The sequence below is a fragment of the Lactuca virosa genome, chromosome 5 (assembly GCF_052849685.1).
Source record: "Lactuca virosa cultivar CGN04683 chromosome 5, Lactuca_virosa_CGN04683_v6, whole genome shotgun sequence".
Classification (NCBI taxonomy): Eukaryota; Viridiplantae; Streptophyta; class Magnoliopsida; order Asterales; family Asteraceae; genus Lactuca; species Lactuca virosa.
This window is the reverse complement of record NC_136430.1, coordinates 49,242,532-49,263,335: the sequence shown is the minus strand read 5'-3', so window position 1 is coordinate 49,263,335 and position 20,804 is coordinate 49,242,532. Positions and strand designations below refer to the sequence as shown.

The following is a 20,804-nucleotide window of genomic DNA, read 5'->3' as shown; positions in this document are numbered from 1 at the left end:
TGGGCCTTACCCTAAAGCCCATCCATATATTCTTAGTCCATATGATTGATCTTGGATGGCCCATCAGTATCCCAGTCACCAAAGCCCAATAAAAAGGCCCAAATCAAAGCCCAAGTGAAATTAGGGTTTTCACATAAAATGACGATTAGGGTTAAGTGTTTCTTACTTAACCCATTAAGGACTTAATCCATTAAGTCCATCACTCTAATAGATAAATCATATGGTGTGATTGGGTGTAATTCATAATTCCATTCCAATTGTCCAAAATGCGGGTCCCGATAAGTCCAAACCAATATACCAAAAATTAGGGTTTTCTAAACCCTAATTAGGGTTTCCAACCCAATCACAACCCAATAGGCCCAAAAGCTAAGTCCTTAGATCCATTAGGGTTTCGTTAGGCCCACTAGGGTTTCATTAGTCGGGCACCACCCACTACTACCTCGGGTAGTGGTGGTCAACGGAGGCTCACGACGGCTTACGGCGGCGGCCACCACCTCACGGTGGTGGTTATTGTTCTAGTATATTTTTGTCCAAGCATCCCAAACGAAATTTAAACACAAACAAAGCACACCGCCACCCAACACGACGGCTGGTGGTGGCAGGAGGCGGCACCCACCACCTCATGGTGATGGTTAAGAGTTTTCTTTTGATTACACTAGCACTAATTGCAATTTACAACACAAATCCCAATAACACACACACTCACTAACATAAATACACACACACAGCCACCCTTGTGGCGGTAGGCGGTGGTTGGAGGTGGCAGCCACCACCTCACGGTGGTGGCGGTGGGTTTTCTAGCCATATATTGCGCAAACAACTCCAAAAACACACTCATCCAAGGATATACTCACACAGCCACCACCTCACGGTGCCTTGTGGTGGCAGAAAGCGGTTACAGGGAAACAACCACCATGGTCGGCTGGCATGGTGGGTTTTTCTCTTGATCTCCGGCCAAGCGATCACGCACACACAACAAACAAAATCAGCAACAGCATCACATGCTAAATTCAAACAAACCACCCACCTGGTGGCATGCAACGGTCGGAGGTCGGTAACGGAAAGGAACAGCCGTTGGGGTGGCGGTGGTGACGCAGCAGCATGATTAGCGGAAACAGCAACGACTACAATCGGTGTTATCAAGGGCGGATGGAGCTGGAAGGTGGCACCGGCGAAGCAACAACAAAATGCAGTGGAGGGAAGAAAGCCATTTGCGGTTCTGCAACAGTGGAACAATGTGCGTCTTCAATCGATGGCGACGACTCCTCCACGATTCGCTTATGTCTCCGACAACCACGTCGTAATGGCGTTCATCAGGGAGGCAGGAGGCGACGACCTTGTTGTCATCGGCAAAGGAAGATACGACAGTGAACAGTCTCGCCGACATCAACGGTTTGCGGTAGTTCGATGGAGGAGACAACAGTGTTGGGGTAGGAGAGATAAGGTGGTGGCGACCGGAACTTAGGGGTTGGCGGCTGGTATCTCATTTAGGGTTAGGGTTTCGGAAGGGTAACGATTATATACTCCCAACCATATCAAGCCTTTGCCATAATGACACTTCCAATCCCTCATTTCCCTCATTCTTTAAAACTCAGTCCATATTTTACCTTTTAAACCCCGCCTTCTGAAATCCTTTACAAATCAAGTCTGAATTTTACCAATCAGCCCCTCCCTCAACAAATTATTTTCAATTGAAGTCCTTATGTTACCAAATGGCCCCTCCTCTATAAAACCTTTTCAACTTAGGTCCAAATGATACCAAACACCCCCTGTCTTCTAAAAATATTTACAAAATAAGTCTCGAATTTACACTTTAACCCCCGAATAACCCAAATTATAACATTTGGCTCCCGAAAACCAACACCCCACTAAATTATGGATTTTATGGATACTATCTATTTATTTATTTGCTAAACGGGGTGTTACACTCGAGCCTACTATGAACAATAATTTCACAACCAACCATTAAGGGTACCCATACCCAGAAACCAAAATGTACAATGTACAAATTTTGACAATAGGTTGAAGCATCCATTGAACTCCAACTGATACAGCTTGAATCTTCCAAGGAATCTCTACTATTGATGATGAACGAAAAGACTAACGATCGAGAGTGCATTGAAAACTAATCCATTGATCCAATACACTACTGGACAAAGCCCATATGGAACTAAACATACCAAACTCTAAAACTAATTAACTGATCAACAACTGCCCATCCTAGAATATAGATATTAATCTATACAACAAGCTGACAATCCCACAACAATCGATACTCAACCTAAGCGACCTAAACGCCTCTTGACCTATTCCTCGATGTTCTCGATAGGAACCACTGGCTACAACGAGCTCCTTGTCTAATAACTTCTTACCACGAAGACGACTATTGCATGCCTGAACACATACATCTGATGGAAACTTGCTCTGCACCCCCGTCTTGACCAAATACTGAACCAAATTTTCGTATACCTAAAGCACAATCCCTATGACCCATTCTTCTGAAACCATAAATCAAACCGATCAATGATCCTCCAAGCAAAATATCCAACTCTCCCCGACTTAGGGTTCAAACTACCACCAACTGACATTGCAAACAGAGCAACTCAAACCAGCTCACTCAGATACATAGCATCCTTGACCCTTGGGATGTATAACACAATATAAGATGATCTTCCAGATAAAGACCAAGCAAACTCAAAGAGATTCTAAATCTCAGATGGAGACATCGGGAACTTTCAATCATGACTGCCTCTAACATCAAGAATCCCATGCAGATGCACAAGCAATAATTATGACAGTCCATTCATAGCAACAACTTCCTATCTAGAAACAAATAGACTACTACACTCCTCTCCTGAAAATCCCCAACCATCAATTCATTGTGAGAATCATTCATAAATACAATAGGCATCATTCTTATAGTCGGGATACATTAAAGACAACAAAAGTTGTCGTTCCTGATTCACTTCCCTGATCACCTGAAACCATCAGCTAGCACCTGGCTTACCTATATCCAAAGAAAGTAGACCCTTGATCTCATCTCAAGGCAACCATACCACAAGAACCCACTTGTGCATTCCAATCCATCTGCCAATCACTCAGTCTCCGGCTGCAATCCTCAAGCCGATCATAACAATCGCTTCTTTCTTGAGTCCCGCAATTCAACTGGCACTACCTCGAGCAAGGCCCTCGAGACCTCAAAATCAACTAACTCACCTAGGTCTGCACCATTCAAACCCAACCTGACATGGCCACTAAGTCCCAAACAATCACCAACCTAACCTCAGCCTAAACAACCACTACTAGAAAAAAGGCTTTCCTTGACAGAAGAATTACGACATACAACACTTTTATGACAGGCATAAAAGACTGTCATAAAATTTATGTCATATATTGTAAAATATCAATTATTTACGACAGACAAAATGTATGTCGTAACTTTATGTCATATTTTAAAGAGTAAATTAGAATGATTTTTATCCGTTAATACTATAAGGAAAAGTTAGTAATCGCAAACAATAATACAATGATGCTATGTCGATAAGTACATGAGCACTATATAGTATGAAAAAAATTAAAGCAAGTTTAAAGGATGTGCATTAAATATTAAAACCAATAAACCATTAGATTAGTGCAAAAAAACTAATTACAAAGCAGGGAAAAAAACCCAAACCGGCGAACCAATTTGAAAAAGCTCAACTTTGGTGTGAGGAAAAAAACAAAAAGATGAGTGTTTGGAAAAAAATTTATATTTTTTGTGAAAACTCTAAAAAAACCCCTGAAGAATGACCTTTCTAATCTGTAGGTTAGCATTATTTTTGTTTGCTAACCTACAAATAATAGTTATTATATATAAAAAACGATACATGGTAGAAAATATCATTTATAAAAAGGAAAATTATGCATGATAATAACTAGCAAAACACCAAAATTTTAAATGAAATAAGTGTTTGGATGGGTTGTAAAAAGAAATAAAAACAAAAGAGTTGAAGGATCGTTTCTATAACAAAAAAAACTAAAAGAGTTGAAGGACCATTTCTACAACTTGGATGATTTATGAATAGCAAAGAAAAATGCAAGGCTATTTCAATAATGTGGATTCCAATTTCAATAAAATGAGGCGTTTTTTAAAGTATTACCTCCTAAGAGCATCACATTTTGTTAATTTGTAGTATTAGGCTACAGTCGCCACCTCTCTCGCCAAACACTCGCTACTAATATTTACACCATCTTGTACGAGTCGTTAAGGGACTCGCCAGTGACGAATCGCAACTGTAGCAGTGAGAAGAGAGAGAAGGAAAAGATTGATTGTGTTTTGTTGGGGTTGTTTTTATTTATTTATTTATTTTTCAAAACAAAACCTATTAAATTTCTCTCACAACCACTCCCTACCTTTTTTAACATTGACAATATAAAAACCTATGTAGCAATAAAAAATTCTAAATTGATCGCCTAAACCACATATCCAAATTCCACTAAATGGGTCGACCCTAAACCACATACCCTAATTATACGGACGAATCCTCCATTTACTCTATCCAACAATCTGATATCCTAATCGATCCTTATTTGATCGAGTTTCATAACCACATATCCTATGCCCCAAATCTGATACTTTCGGACGCCGGATGACAGTTAATGTTAAGTTTCCGGCACCTGATTGTGTAACATTCTGTTTTAAAATAAAATAAATGAAATAAAATGAATAAAATAAAATAGATAAATAAATAAATAATAAACCCTAAAACCTCGAGATATATTTTATATTTTATTTTATTTTAGCCCTAAATCCGTAATAATTTATCAGTTTTAGCCATAAGAAGTTAAATGGTATAATTTCCAGAATTTGGAGTTTATATTGTAATATTAGGACTTGAAATGTAAAAGATTTTGTGAAGCATATGTGATAAGTAATTATTGGATTTAAATTGTAAAGGAATTGTAGAGGCAAGGACCAATCTCGTTAAAATACATCCAAGTTTGGTAAAACACGGACTTGAACCCGTGATTCCTTACCCCTCCCGTTTTTAGAGTGCAACACCCGAAAACCCTAACTCTACAACACTCTTTCAGCCGGGCATCCCAGCCGCCGCCGGCCTGCTGCTGTGAACAACCGCTGCCGCCACCTCCGTTCCTTGCTGCACCTAACCGCCGACCATCGCGGCTACCTTCCCTTCCGAAGAGAATGAGTGGCCACCGTGAGTGCGTCCGCTGCCACCATTCCTCCATCTTCTTCTTCTTCTTTCTGTCACCATCTGCAACCGCAACACGGCAGTTGTCGGTGCTGCTCCGACTGCCCCTCGCCTTCTTCTTCTTTCTGTCACCATTTGAATTGAGTGTATGATCTGAATATTCGTGAATTTATTGAAATTTGGGTTAAATCATGTGATGAAGGCAACAACGATTGCGGCTTTTGCGAGAATGACAGTTGAAGATTCAAAAAAGTTGCTTTTACCAGAATTCTACCCTTCTTGGGTTGTTTTCTCACAGAGACAGAAGTTGAGTGATACTTTTCTACCCTACATTCTTCCTGCTTTTGTACTTTCTCTCCGCTTTCTTTCTATCTTCTTCAGGGACTGATTATTCTGCTTAATCTTTCAGTTGACCTGGCTTAATAACTATGGAGTTGGAAATGAATTGGGAGTTGAAAATAGTTTATTTCAGGAAACAAATTGGTGTGCTTTAGAACACCAACTATACAGGTCCAAACATTTCTTTAGTTTGTAGACATTGTTATGCCAAATTAATTTTCAATATGTGCTTCAATTTCACAATGAATTCCAACACTACAATTTGTTAATATATGAATTATGAGCACAGACAAGGTTCACAAATTCATCCCTATAATCAAACACACCTTCAATCTTACAAGTTGATCAAGATGCCTCAAGTGAAGATTATAGCTAAGAATTTCATGGACATGGTGTCCTCCTTACCTGCCATGAAGCTCGACAAGCTATACGAGAATGCCTTCATTTGTGAAGCTATTCTCAGGTTATCTGTTTAAGTCCATCACTTTTTCATTGTTAATATATGTTTGATGTTTGATCATTTACTCAATGTGTTAACCACATTTTGTTGCTCAGGTCTTTGCCACCATTGGCCAAAAAGTATGTTCTTCAGTTGTTGTACATAGATGTGCCTGTGTCAGCCAGTTCATTGCAAGAATGGGTTCTTGTTGATGGTGCTTCAAAGCATAGAGTTGCTGTTGATAGACTCATTCAATTGAGAGTATTTACTGAAACTGTTGATAGGTACATGTGTTTGCTTAATTCCCTTTTACTTTTTTCTTTTTCAAACAGAGTTCCCTTCACTTATCTGGTTTATCTTTTGATGGATGATTTTTAGTTCATTAGATCATTGCCTACTTCATTTGCCATTTAATTCAAGATTATATAACCTTTTGAATTAAGTCTTATTTGCTGAAGTCCTGAATTGTGTCTGCAGGAAGAAGGAAGCCACTTACAGGTTAAACCTGATGTTTCAGATGAACCTTCGGAAGTATGTTGTTCATGGGTAAGTCATATGACTTAGTGGACTTAATGGTGATATGACTTAAATCACTTAATCTGGTAAGCTATATGTGTGTGTCTCGTTTTGACTTAATGCTGAAAGAATGACTTAATGGGAAAAAAACTTATATACCTCTATTGTTGAAACTTGTATCCCAACTCATCTCCAATGCTGATTGCTTATGCGTGTATGTATGTATGTGACATTTGAGGTGGTTTTTGTAGTGGTGTGTTACCAAGAGAACCTATGGCTGCAAATATAACAGTAAGACTCCCAAGCTTGTATAATCTTTTTATGTACTTTGTGTTACTTTCATTAAATTGTGAAGAATATATTTCGGTTTCTATCTTTAATCATTTTGCAGCTTCAGTATCTGTATGTTCTCTTTGATGACTTGCTATTGTGGCAATTTAGTGGTTCTTGCTGCATCTCATAAACTCTGCTGAAGTTGAGGTTACAACAAAGAGCATCAGTCCTTCCATGATGAAAGTCTTCCTACGAGGATTTTTAAGTCAAAGGTGGTTTTCAAATTATTTCTTAAAATTATATACCATTTTTCTCTTTAAAGTATGAATCTCATGATGGTTGATTCACATTTCCATAGGGACAATGAAGGTTCTCGGCTCACAGAAAGTGGTTTTCAGTTCCTGGTATGAAAAATATGTACTTGAATTTATTTATATTCTGTATTTTATTAAAATTATTGATATCCATTTTTTTTTGCATTACAGCTAATGGATACCAATGCACAACAATTTTGACAACAATTCTGAGGTATTCATATTTTTTGCATCTGTATCCAATTTTGACAACAATTTTTCTATATTCTCTAAATACTATATTTTGAGTCCTTTTTAAACTTTTTATGAATAGGACAGAGGAGTGGACTCTGCAGATCTGATCTCATTTCTGCTAGAACTTAGCTTTCATGTTACTGGCTAGGTATCATTTTTTTTTAATATATATATTTTAAAACATAAATGTGATTTGAAAACAAAAACAGGCATATAATATGAACACTTTAGATGAGATACAAAGGATAACAGTTAAAGATCTTGCAGACTTGGGACTCATCAAACTCCAGAACTGCCTTTGTTAAGTTGTTTCTTCTTTAATATAAACATGGACCTACACATTCATAGCAGAATTTCATGTCTGATAGCTGAAGGTGCTTCTAGAACTGCCTTTAAGCCTTCTAAAATTGTGAATTAGTCTATTGGGTTTTTCTTTTATTATTGGCAAGATTCCATATTGGGTGATGATTTCAACTCTGACCAACCAAGATTTCAATTGTTCTTTTAGCAGTTCAAGTACAATACTTAATCTGTGATTAGATATATCCCTAACCAGTTTGTAAGGTAAGGTCTTAACCTGTCTCATATTGGTCTATGTAAGCTTTCAATTGGGCCATTTGTTTATTTTTTGTTATTTGACTTCTATACTGAAATAAACTTTCAGTTACATCCTCTCTCTCTCTCTCTCTCTCTCTCTCTCATATATATATATATATATATATATATATATATATATATATATATATATATATAGAAAAATATATATAGAAAAATAAAGTTTTAAGATTGCTAACGGTTAAAACTTTATTTAATCTTAATCTCTTTTCTTAATCCAGGGTTATCTTCTCCAGTGATGCTAATTCCATTTTTGCCCTTCAGATTCCAAATATACCGGGCAGGGGAGCTTTACAAACATAAATCATGGCTTTTAAGGGCTTTACATCTTATAGTTGGTGGAAGGTGTGTACAATAACAATATAACATGCATATACTAAATTTGTTTCTATTAATTCAAGTTTCTATTAAAAGATTCAAGTGTTTTTTTAATTACAGGTTTTGATGGGGAGGCTTTTGGAAGGTTTTATAATGAATATTTTAATTACAGGTTTGTGGGAAGAATGAATATACAGATGTCGAGTTTGATAGGGTGCGTGAAAAATGGGATACTTATGTCATAAACTTAATTTACAAGTGATGTATTTGACAATTACTTTTTGATGAATTTGGAACGTATTTTTTGAATTTGACGCTATAGTTTGTGTAATTCAGACAATAAATTTGTAATTTAGTTTGATTAAGATTTGGTAGAATATATATATATATATATATATATATATATATATATATATATATATATATATATATATAATTTCAAAAAACTATAAAACCATGACATACAAAGCATGTCGTAAAAATGTCAAAAATCATATTGTACAAAACATGTCGTAATTTGAAGTCGTAAATGTCCGTCATAAATAAAAAAAAAGTTACGAATTATGACAAACAAAGTCAGTCGTAAATGTATGTCGAAAACGCATGTCGTGTATGTATGTCGTAATTGTTGGTCATGAAAGTTTGTCGTAAACTTTATGACAGACCTAATGTCTGTCATTTTCCTTTATGACATGGCTTTCAATGACAGACATTTGTCTGTCATATATAGGCAATTATGACAGACATTTGTCTGTCAAGGAAAACCTTTTTTCTAGTAGTGAACCATAACCAAAAGATCGAAAAATAGGGAAACACTGCCACGAATCATGGTTATCAAACCATGCTATCCACCTTCAACCAACTCCTTAGAATCCTCATGACGTCCCTCAATTCGAGTATGGATCCTGTGTTTCTAGTAGTACGTGTAACGACCCAAAATCTCTCTGTTATTAAAGTTAGTCTTCCATTATATGGAATTAAGCTTTACGTGCATTTTTGTGTGTAAAGTTATATATTTAATATATATAAAAAACAAACAAAAGGAGATTATTTTGGATTTTTAGGATTTGAATGAGATTTGTAGGATTAAGTTCACAATTAAAAAGAAAATAAATAAGTATTTGAGTTTATAAAAGAAATTTACTTAATAAATAAATTCAAGTAAATTAATTGAAGCAAATAGATACATGGGTCCAGGGACTGATGTTGCCATATCTGAAAATACCACTTAATTAATTAAAAAACAAAAAGAAAGAATGGGGTGGATTATGGAAAGTTTTGAAACTTCAGGGACATGAATTATAAGTTAGCTTAATAAAATCTCCTTAATTTGGAGGAATAACGAACATACGTTTCTTTTTGTTTTCATTCCCTCGACGGCTTATATGCCGTCTTCACCCTAAAAAAAAGGAAACCGAATACATCTCCTCCTTGGGCTGTCATACTTGTGTCGACGAGAGAAAAGAAAGAGGGAGAAAAAAGAGTGGGGGAGAGGGAAGTGTAACACAACGGCTAGGGTTCAAGAACAAAGCAATGGTGTGCGTTCCTAGAACCAAAACGGATGAAGAGTGACCAGAGAGAAATTGATGCAGATTTTATGTGGTTATGGATGTGCCGCATAAGTTAAATGTGCATGAGAAAGCTTTGTTTAACGACGTGATTATTTCCCCTCAAAAAGAGGTACATCCTTTACATAAGTTATTGCCAAGTAAATTAATTCACATAAGAACCATTAAGAACATAATACATGTTATGATGTATGGACAAATAATATAATTATTTATAAGAGCATCAATATATTTTGATCAAGAAACTAGTTGCAGCAGTAGTTTTTAATCCAGTTAATTTAGCTAGTTGTAGACTTGTAGGTGATTGGTAATGTGTGTTTTAGCAATTTCAATACTATTATTCAAATTATGAGATTAAATATTAGGCAGACCATAATAGTTGGCCGTGTTTGCATTTGACTTACAGGAGGTTGTAATATAAACTAATATAGTTGATATTTACATTACCACTAAGAATGATTATAAGACAACTAGGCGAATGCCCGCGCGTTGCGCATGATAGGAAAAAAAATATTTTATATTAAAAATAACTAAATCATTGTTATTAACAATTAAATAATAATTCCATAACAAATATAAAAGATGATTTTTAGTATTATCATTATGTTGAACTATATCATAAGAGATAATGTTGGAACTTGAAGTTGTTGTGCATATACAAAGTTATATGGTTAAAATAGAAAAAAAAATTATAAACTTTTAAAAATAAATAAATCATTATTGTTATCTATTAAATAATAATTTCATATTACATTAAAATGTTTATATTAAATATTATCATTATGTAGAACATACGATAATAGAGACATCTTTTTATCTAACTTAAATATTATCATTACATACACATATGATAATATAAACATCTTTTATCTTAAATAGTAAATTTTTTTTGTATCATAAATATTACTATAATTATGTAGAACATATGATAATAGTGATGTCTTTTTTGAGGTTAGAACTTAAATTTGTATTAGATACATGGTTGTAAAACTTGGAAAACACAACCAAATACTCGACATGTTACTTAAACTCGGCCTCCAATGGAAGCGATTTTGCCTAACTCATCCAAAAGACACTCAGATATTAATCAAACTCGATCAAAATTTAAAATATCCAGTCCAAAATCATTTTCGAAATTCTTAAACTTAATTGGTCACTTGTCAACAAAGACAATCTCACCAAAGAATACCATCAACGTCCTACAAACGTAGACGCAAGGAAGATCTCATGACTTAGTCTCATTTAAATATTTCACAACATTTCCTATTTATAGAGGAGGATACATTCTCTTGTTTACTCTCACCATCGATGTGGGATGAATACATTTTAATTAAACTCATTTCTTTATTTGCCAATAATTTCATTTTGCTAAATAAAATATTAAATAATAAAAATAAAATGTTATCCATAAAATTTATTGTTCAATAGTTCTATTTTTTAGTAATATCGTAAGTTGCTATCCAAAAAAGTAAGTTTTTATTGAATAACTTTTTGTTAAATCCTAAAATTATAAATTCAATTAGGTACTTACTATAGAAAGTTTGTTTATATGTATTTTCATGATTCAAAAGGTCATTATATAATGAATTCATTTATAAAATATAATCGAATATATATTTCGTGCTTTTGAATCAAAGTGATTTTCAAACAATTATAATTTTATGCTTAGGTAGATTTTTTTTATATTTATATAACATTATGTAACTTATTTATAATATTATTAGAAACAATCTGAATAATCATGAGAGTTTCAAATGTATGTGGTGAAAGGAAAATGCTTCCTTTATCGGTCCAAATTGATCAAACTCGGACCTGTACAACTCAATATACCAAACTACATAATATTTTTTCTACTGAAACCCGGTTTGTATATATTTCGTGTTTTTGAATCAAATTCAAGTTTCAAAAATTATAATTTTATGTTTAGGTAACTTATTTATAATATTATTAGAAACAATTTGAAAAATCATGAGAGTTTCAAATGTATGTGGTGAAAGGAAAATGCTTCATTTATCGGTCCAAATTGAACAAAATCGGACCGACTCAACACAATATACCCAACTACATAACGGGTTTTCAACTGAAACTCGGTTTGAACCTGAAAAAATCATGTTCAAAACCATTTTCGAAATTCTAAAACTTAACTGGATAGTTGCCAATAAAGACAATATCACTAAAGAATACTCTCAACATCCTAAAAAGGTAGACATAAGGAAGTTCTCATGGTTTGGTCCATTTGAAACATTTCACAACATTTCTTATTTATAGAAGAGGAAATGTTCTCTTTTTTACACTCACCATCGATGTGGGATGGAGACATTATAATAAAACATCATTTCTTGTTTATAGAACATTATTTGACTTATTTATAATATTATTGTAAAGAAATTGAAAAGTCATGGAAGTTTCAAATGAATGTGGTGAAAGGAAAAATGTTTCTTTTATAAGTATACTAGGCGAATCCCCGCGCGTTGCGCGAGAATAGAATTATATAGTTAAAATAATAAATTTTACCAAATTATTATTTAATATTTCTACTTTGAAACAAAATGTTAGTAGTAAAGCAAACCAATATAGTTAACATATTAGTTTTATTAAACATCATAGTTTAATTTTTAAGTCATTGTGATATATACAATTATTTGATAATTTTATAAACCGTTTAAAATTATGTAAATTATATATCAAATGAATGATAATATAACGAGTAACAAAACGTATAAACAAAAATATGAACTGCAACTTTTAGTAACATAAAAATAGAAAAACATCTATTATAACATTTGTATTAAAAAAGATATATATACAACGAATAATAAAAAATATGAAAAATAAACACTATAACTTTTAATAACATAAAAACTCTAAAACATCTATTATAACATTTATATTAACTCTTCATAATTAAATCACAAATCTCTTCAAATACATTAATGTTTTTAATGAGCAAAGCTTTACAACCTTATAAAAGAAAGGAAAATAAAAAGTTATTAGTGATTACTAATTAATAATCATAAGTTTAAAACTTTTGAGTTGTAACTAATAAATATACATAAATTAGAAAACTCTTGAGTTGTAGTGTGAGTTTCAAATGAATGCGTTACTTGGAAATGTATGTTTTATATTATTATTATTATTATTATTATTATTATTATTATTATTATATTCGTCTAAATAATTGGTTTTGATGCATCATTTTAATCTCTTCAATTATTAAACATAAAGATATTTAATTATAAATTTATAACATACATAGGTGCATATACATGTTAAACAAATCACATATAATATATATATTTTCGTAAATGTCATATGTAATTCTTGTCGTAGTAATATGGATAAATTACTTTCATATGAAGAACATATCATGATAAGTCTATCATAATTACATATCAAATGTTCAAAATTATGTTATCTTTTAAATATTGTCTTTTAAATATGTTGTGTAGGATAACCCAACAACAAAATAATAGAAAATAAACATAATCAAAATAGAAAAACTACAATCAAATAAATAAGAGCATTGAGTGGTTGAATATATAAATAAAGATGTTACATAAACATACATTTAAATCAAAAGAAAAAACTAACATTCGTCAACTTTGCTCAAACAAAAAAACCTATATCCATTTTATGAATATTATTTCTTCATTTAACACCATTCAACCATAGAAACTTGATGACAATTCTTCACTAACCTGCAATCAAAATATTTTTCTTGAAAAAGATGAATCAGAAAGATATTCCAAGCAAAACATTGATGTTTGGAGAGTCACATTCAAGATTGATTAATACACACAAATCACATATAAAGATTAAATGAGAAACTGAATATAAAGAAAGAATAAAAAAAGCTTCATTTGTTTTGGTTGAAAGAAAAAATCATATTACAGTTACCATCGATGCGACATAACCCATTTCTTCAAATCATCATATTTGGATCGTGAATGCTTCAACTATATGAAAACTTTTGAATCACAATATCTTCAAATCCTTCTTACATGTAAGATTTTACATAACACAAAAGACACAAAAGATTGGCCTTTTTATAGTAAACTTTTCACTAAATGCTAATTAAACATAATATAAGTTATAAAACTTTTGAGTGTTAAATCATAATTAAGAAAACTTTTGAGTTGAATTAGTTAAAAAGGGGGTTTCAAATGAATGTGGTTTGAGGAAGTTAAAAAAGGGGGTTTCAAATGCATTAGATTCAAGAAAAAATGCTAGCTTTATAAGTATGTATGATATAGATAGATATTATCTAAAATAAATATGAAAATATATAAGTAATTGATATCGCAATAATTATACATATATTTCGAGCGATATTTATGTATTTTTAGCTATATTTTGGTATGATTTAAGATAAAAGGTACTTATAAAGTTTGAAATTCCATTTTACAGCTAAAAATCATTTCTGAAGAAAAAGGAGAAGAAAATGTGCAAAAATCCGCAAAAAGAAGTGAAAGAAATTACACGAAGAAAAACGAGATCAAAAAGTCAAAGAATTCAAAGATAGCCGCGTTGGAAAGACGAGAAAACAAAATAAAAATATAAAAAAGAAAAGAATTTAAATTAATTAATGAGGTTTAATTAAAATAAATTATTGGGAATTAATTATTTAATTTCTAAATAATTTATATTAATTAAATTAATTTAATTTCATTTAAATTGGAAAAAGAAAAAAAAAATAGAAAAGAAACAAAAATCTAGCCCAAACCCGAAAGCCCAAAGGTCTGATCCGTTCTCGCAGCCCAGATCCGGAAGAACCCGAACCGAATCCGAAAACCGACCCGCAACCATTTCGTCTCACATGAAGATCCGCGCCTTAACCTGGTTTCCGACCCGACCCAGAGCTCCGACCCACTTTGGATCCGCGTGTTTCTTCGTTGGTGACGTCATTTGTGACGTCATAGCACCCGATCCATGCCCAACTCCATACCCGTCCGCCCCGAGAATCCGATCCGTTTCCTCTCACATAAGGTCCGCGTGTCGACCCGATTTCAGACCCAAGTCCGATACGGTACTGCTCAGTGCTAAACGACGTCGTTTTGAACTCCAGATTTGCCAATTCCGATTCCATTCCGTTTTTAACCATTTTTCCCCACTTTTTCTTATTTTAAACCCATTCCTTTCCAACCAATACTCAATAATTCACCACCTTTAAACTTTCCAACCTTTTATTCCCATCTTTTTATTTCTTTTGAATTCTTTTTCATAAGATTTAGATTGGATCTTAGATCCAATCTCAATTTATTTCTTTTTGGTATTTAGTTCTCCCAATTTTTTCTATAAATACCACCATTTTTCACCACAAAGGGGGAGGAAGTAAAGGAGGAAGAAAAAAAAGAAAAGAAAAGAGAAGACATTGCAATTATGCATTTTGATACACAAATTTCTTCCGACCTTTGAACCAATTTTCTACAATTGGGGATTCAAGAGTCAAAGAGCTAAGGAATTGAAGATTGCAGTGGCATTAGGGACTACATCGGGTTTGTTTTATCGAAATGTTTAACATTCTCAATATGTTTTCTATGTATGTTGTAACTTTAATTATGGGCTAAAATTCCCTTTGCTTTCACTTGGATAATGAAACCTTGAAAATATGATTTGATTTATATTATTCGGATATTAATTGTTATTTATTTTATCATGCATATTTGATCATTTATTTTTATACGTTGAATTTTTGTAATTAATTTTCCTATAACTAAGTTAATATTTTTAAAGGATCAATTTAAATATATTATCTTGAATCATAAATTTTTCATGACCATTGATATTTATGACTAGTGATGGACAAAATCCTAGGATTAGGTAAAATAAAATACTAAAAATTTAACATGTATATTTTGTATCGTATGACCAACTTACGATTCTTATTAGTTTTACGACCACTAAAATTAATAGTTTGATCAAATGTTTGCATGATACGAATTAATTATTGTTAATAAAATTGTTAATTGCATGACCATTGTTTTTAATTATTTTTATTATCAAAACGGTAAAAAATTAGATCATGATTTTTAACCAATTTTAGAAATCGGTAAATAACTAATAATATCCATTGCACTTAATATAAATCATTCATTACTAAAAGGTGAAATTAAATCTAAGTGAAAGCATCCTTATCATTCTTGATTCTTAAAAATCAATTCTTGTTCTATATTTATTTTTACACTTTAATCGTTAAAATTCTCATTATTTGTCTTGTTACTAAAAATTCCCCCAAGTTACTTATCTTTTAAGTTAATTAGCGACAAATAGTCTAAACGTAAATCATACTCGTTTCCCCAAGTGTTCGACATCCGTTCTTACCATTGCTATATTACAAATTCAATTAGGTACACTTGCCTAAGTCGATAGTAAATTCTAGTATCGGTAATTTCAACCCTATAAATTTAAAACTAGTGAAATTTACACATCAAGTTTTTGGCGCCGTTGCCGGGGAAACGGTTTTATTTGGTTTAGTCTTATTGTTTGTTAGTTAACATATATTTAAAAATATATATATAAAAAAAAAAAAATTTAAAAAAAAAATATATAAAATTTTTTTTAGTCTTATTGTTTGTTAGTTAACATATATTTAAAAAAAAAAATATTATTTATATATAAAAAAAATATATATATTTATTTAGTATTGCATAAATTTCCTTAGTTGTAAGATAATTGTAGATTGTTAAATTCCTTTAGTTAATAATAGATTGTTAAATTTACTTAAAAAAAAAAATTAAAAAAAAATAATAATAATAATAATAAAAATATATATAAAAAAATGGTATCAGAGCCATGTTTATATTGCATGAATAACCTTATTTAATTCGCGTGTAATACGAGTAATTCTACTTACCAGAACAGAGTTTGGAATTGGTACGTTGGTTTTGGTTGCTGGATTTCAGAAAAGTTATATTTATAATATACACCGAAATGATCCTGCCTCCCGGCTGCCTCTCTCTGTCTGTTCTCTATTTGATAGTCAAAGTATTACACAAAAAAAAATTAAATAAATAATTTATGCAATATAATCAATTCAATTTAAGATAGAATTTCCCTAATATATGACCCGAAGTTCAAATTTCACTGTCGTTCCACTTTTAGAAGAAAAAGGAAAAGAGGATATACCCCTCCAACTCACTGAAAACAATTAAGTGAGGGGTAGAGTCTGGCTCATGACTCATTCAAAAAGAAGCGCTTGCGGGAGGCAACCCGATGTTTGTTTTGATTTTTGAATTTGGTGTGTTTATTTTCAGTATGTTTGGTGTGAATTTTCTTTTTAGTTTGTGTTTTTGTTTTCAATAAAAGTGCTTTTTAATGGTTTTATTTTTCTGTGAAAGTTACTTTTCAGTTTAGAAACACGTGATGGTCAGAATGGTGTAAAGTAAATTTCTGAAGTGCAAATTACAATTGGAGCAATGGCATCACATAAGTGTGGGGTGATTCCCCACAAAGAGCAGGATGGAGAACTGAAGCTAACACTGACCAACGGGAGAGCATTATTCGAAGGATGAAGCAAGTGTTCGGCCGACACAAGTCAAATCCAATTCACTCAGCGAAAAGGAGTAATTGATCTAATAACGTAATGTGTACTTGGCCAGTATACAAAGCGTTAAATTCAAGAATCGCGAAGAGAATCCCAATAATTGCATTACGCGACGTGTCCAAATCTTATACGGGACACGTAAATGCACCTGTTCAGAGAAATTGTGCGGAAAAAGATTCAGATGCCACACTTACCTAAATCTCCAACTGGTTCAAAAAGAAAAGATTTACATGCACTTCAACATCACAAACAGAAAAGTACACTCAACACTTGTCCCACGCAAATCAGAATTTCGACCTCGCCACTGCAATACCCCAAGGGAGTCTGTTCATTTTTCTCCCTTTTTACTTTTATGTGCTTTAATTTTACATACAATGGGGACATTGTATGATTTAAGTGTGGGGTAGGGGGTCGAATAAGGAAACCAAGCAATTTTTGATAAAAAATTGAAAAATTGAATTTTTTTTGCTAGATTCACATTTATTGAATAATGGTTTAATTCAGAAATCTAGTAAAAATTAAAAAGTTTTATTGTGTTGAAACCTAAGTTGCCAACGTTGTGTGGGATGATCCAATGCGAACTTAAATGTTTAATTGAACCAATAGTATGTTATAGTACATTTGTGGCATCCCTGTCCTAGTGAAATCATGGAACAAAAACACAACCTTGCTTAGTTTGAGGGCCATAATACGTTTAGCATCGTGTACCAGAAATATATCCAGGAGAGCTTATGTAGTCATTGCACTCTAGACTAATATCTCTAACCAATAAGAGTTGAAGTTAAGTTCCCTTGCTTAAGCATATGTTTTTATTTTTTAGGATTTTTAGTTTGAAAAAAAAAAAAATATTACAAAGTTTGAGAATAAGAGTCTACAAAGCTATGAATATCAAGAAATATCATGAAGAAAAGTTCCAAAAATCAAAGAAGACTCAAGAATAAAGGCAATTTGTCAAGTTATTAGTTATTGTAGTTTTTATTTCTAGGTTATTTTTCCATATGTATGCTTGGGGACTTAGTCAAAAATTACATTGAGGTTAAGAAAGATTTCTGAGGATATATTCGGAGGGATGCATAAAATGAATGTTGTTCAAAAGAAGTGGGCAAGTGTTTTTGAAGATTGTGAGTATTTAGGATTGGGGAAGTTTTAGGAATCATTAGACACAAATGTATGCATTGAGGTTTCGATGTAATGGCTGGGTTCAAGACGGATTGTCTTGTGCGATGTTGGTGATGAAAGTTTTGATGACATGCTAAAGTCAGTTTTGCTTGAGGACAAGCAAAGTTCAAGTGTGGGGTATTTTGATATCGCAATAATTATACATATATTTCGAGCGATATTTATGTATTTTTAGCTATATTTTGGTATGATTTAAGATAAAAGGTACTTATAAAGTTTGAAATTCCATTTTACAGCTAAAAATCATTTCTGAAGAAAAAGGAGAAGAAAATGTGCAAAAATCCGCAAAAAGAAGTGAAAGAAATTACACGAAGAAAAACGAGATCAAAAAGTCAAAGAATTCAAAGATAGCCGCGTTGGAAAGACGAGAAAACAAAATAAAAATATAAAAAAGAAAAGAATTTAAATTAATTAATGAGGTTTAATTAAAATAAATTATTGGGAATTAATTATTTAATTTCTAAATAATTTATATTAATTAAATTAATTTAATTTAATTTAAATTGGAAAAAGAAAAAAAAAATAGAAAAGAAACAAAATCTAGCCCAAACCCGAAAGCCCAAAGGTCTGATCCGTTCTCGCAGCCCAGATCCGGAAGAACCCGAACCGAATCCGAAAACCGACCCGCAACCATTTCGTCTCACATGAAGATCCGCGCCTTAACCTGGTTTCCGACCCGACCCAAAGCTCCGACCCACTTTGGATCCGCGTGTTTCTTCGTTGGTGACGTCATTTGTGACGTCATAGCACCCGATCCATGCCCAACTCCATACCCGTCCGCCCCGAGAATCCGATCCGTTTCCTCTCACATAAGGTCCGCGTGTCGACCCGATTCCGACCCGATTTCAGACCCAAGTCCGATACGGTACTGCTCAGTGCTAAACGACGTCGTTTTGAACTCCAGATTTGCCAATTCCGATTCCATTCCGTTTTTAACCATTTTTCCCCACTTTTTCTTATTTTAAACCCATTCCTTTCAAACCAATACTCAATAATTCACCACCTTTAAACTTTCCAACCTTTTATTCCCATCTTTTTATTTCTTTTGAATTCTTTTTCATAAGATTTAGATTGGATCTTAGATCCAATCTCAATTTATTTCTTTTTGGTATTTAGTTCTCCCAATTTTTTCTATAAATACCACCATTTTTCACCACAAAGGGGGAGGAAGTAAAGGAGGAAGAAAAAAAAGAAAAGAAAAGAGAAGACATTGCAATTATGCATTTTGATACACAAATTTCTTCCGACCTTTGAACCAATTTTCTACAATTGGGGATTCAAGAGTCAAAGAGCTAAGGAATTGAAGATTGCAGTGGCATTAGGGACTACATTGGGTTTGTTTTATCGAAATGTTTAACATTCTCAATATGTTTTCTATGTATGTTGTAACTTTAATTATGGGCTAAAATTCCCTTTGCTTTCACTTGGATAATGAAACCTTGAAAATATGATTTGATTTATATTATTCGGATATTAATTGTTATTTATTTTATCATGCATATTTGATCATTTATTTTTATACGTTGAATTTTTGTAATTAATTTTCCTATAACTAAGTTAATATTTTTAAAGGATCAATTTAAATATATTATCTTGAATCATAAATTTTTCATGACCATTGATATTTATGACTAGTGATGGACAAAATCCTAGGATTAGGTAAAATAAAATACTAAAAATTTAACATGTATATTTTGTATCGTATGACCAACTTACGATTCTTATTAGTTTTACGACCACTAAAATTAATAGTTTGATCAAATGTTTGCATGATACGAATTAATTATTGTTAATAAAATTGTTAATTGCATGACCATTGTTTTTAATTATTTTTATTATCAAAACGGTAAAAAATTAGATCATGATTTTTAACCAATTTTAGAAATCGGTAAATAACTAATAATATCCATTGCACTTAATATAAATCATTCATTACTAAAAGGTGGAATTAAATCTAAGTGAAAGCATCCTTATCATTCTTGATTCTTAAAAACCAATTCTTGTTCTATATTTATTTTTACACTTTAATCGTTAAAATTCTCATTATTTATCTTGTTACTAAAAATTCCCCCAAGTTACTTATCTTTTAAGTTAATTAGCGACAAATAGTCTAAACGTAAATCATACTCGTTTCCCCAAGTGTTCGACATCCGTTCTTACCATTGCTATATTACAAATTCAATTAGGTACACTTGCCTAAGTCGATAGTAAATTCTAGTATCGGTAATTTCAACCCTATAAATTTAAAACTAGTGAAATTTACACATCAGTAAT

The 20,804-nt window shown here is 32.3% G+C and overlaps 1 protein-coding gene and 1 long non-coding RNA gene across 12 annotated transcripts; both read left to right on the top strand.

The window, feature by feature from the left end:
- The first annotated feature begins 5,011 nt into the window (after positions 1 to 5,011).
- On the top strand, positions 5,012 to 8,591 carry LOC145115606 (general transcription and DNA repair factor IIH subunit TFB2-like). Of its 11 annotated transcripts, none has more exons than XM_079051938.1 (12): positions 5,012 to 5,503; positions 5,606 to 5,702; positions 5,821 to 5,994; positions 6,087 to 6,254; positions 6,448 to 6,516; positions 6,738 to 6,777; positions 6,928 to 7,031; positions 7,118 to 7,163; positions 7,245 to 7,287; positions 7,392 to 7,455; positions 8,187 to 8,267; positions 8,361 to 8,591. In XM_079051938.1, exons 1-9 carry the CDS (start codon positions 5,389 to 5,391, stop codon positions 7,272 to 7,274), a joined length of 843 nt encoding a protein of 280 aa, XP_078908064.1. In that variant the 5' UTR covers positions 5,012 to 5,388; the 3' UTR covers positions 7,275 to 7,287; positions 7,392 to 7,455; positions 8,187 to 8,267; positions 8,361 to 8,591. The 11 variants fall into 11 exon arrangements, with proteins under 11 accessions (XP_078908064.1, XP_078908062.1, XP_078908065.1 ...); XM_079051936.1 differs by having other exon boundaries at positions 8,144 to 8,267; XM_079051939.1 differs by having other exon boundaries at positions 7,387 to 7,455; positions 8,413 to 8,591.
- Positions 8,592 to 9,606: 1,015 nt separating this feature from the next.
- LOC145116396 (uncharacterized) lies at positions 9,607 to 15,468 on the top strand. Its single transcript, XR_013712055.1, has 2 exons — positions 9,607 to 9,920; positions 14,216 to 15,468. It is a non-coding gene; the product is annotated as an uncharacterized LOC145116396 (long non-coding RNA).
- The last annotated feature ends 5,336 nt before the right edge of the window (positions 15,469 to 20,804 follow it).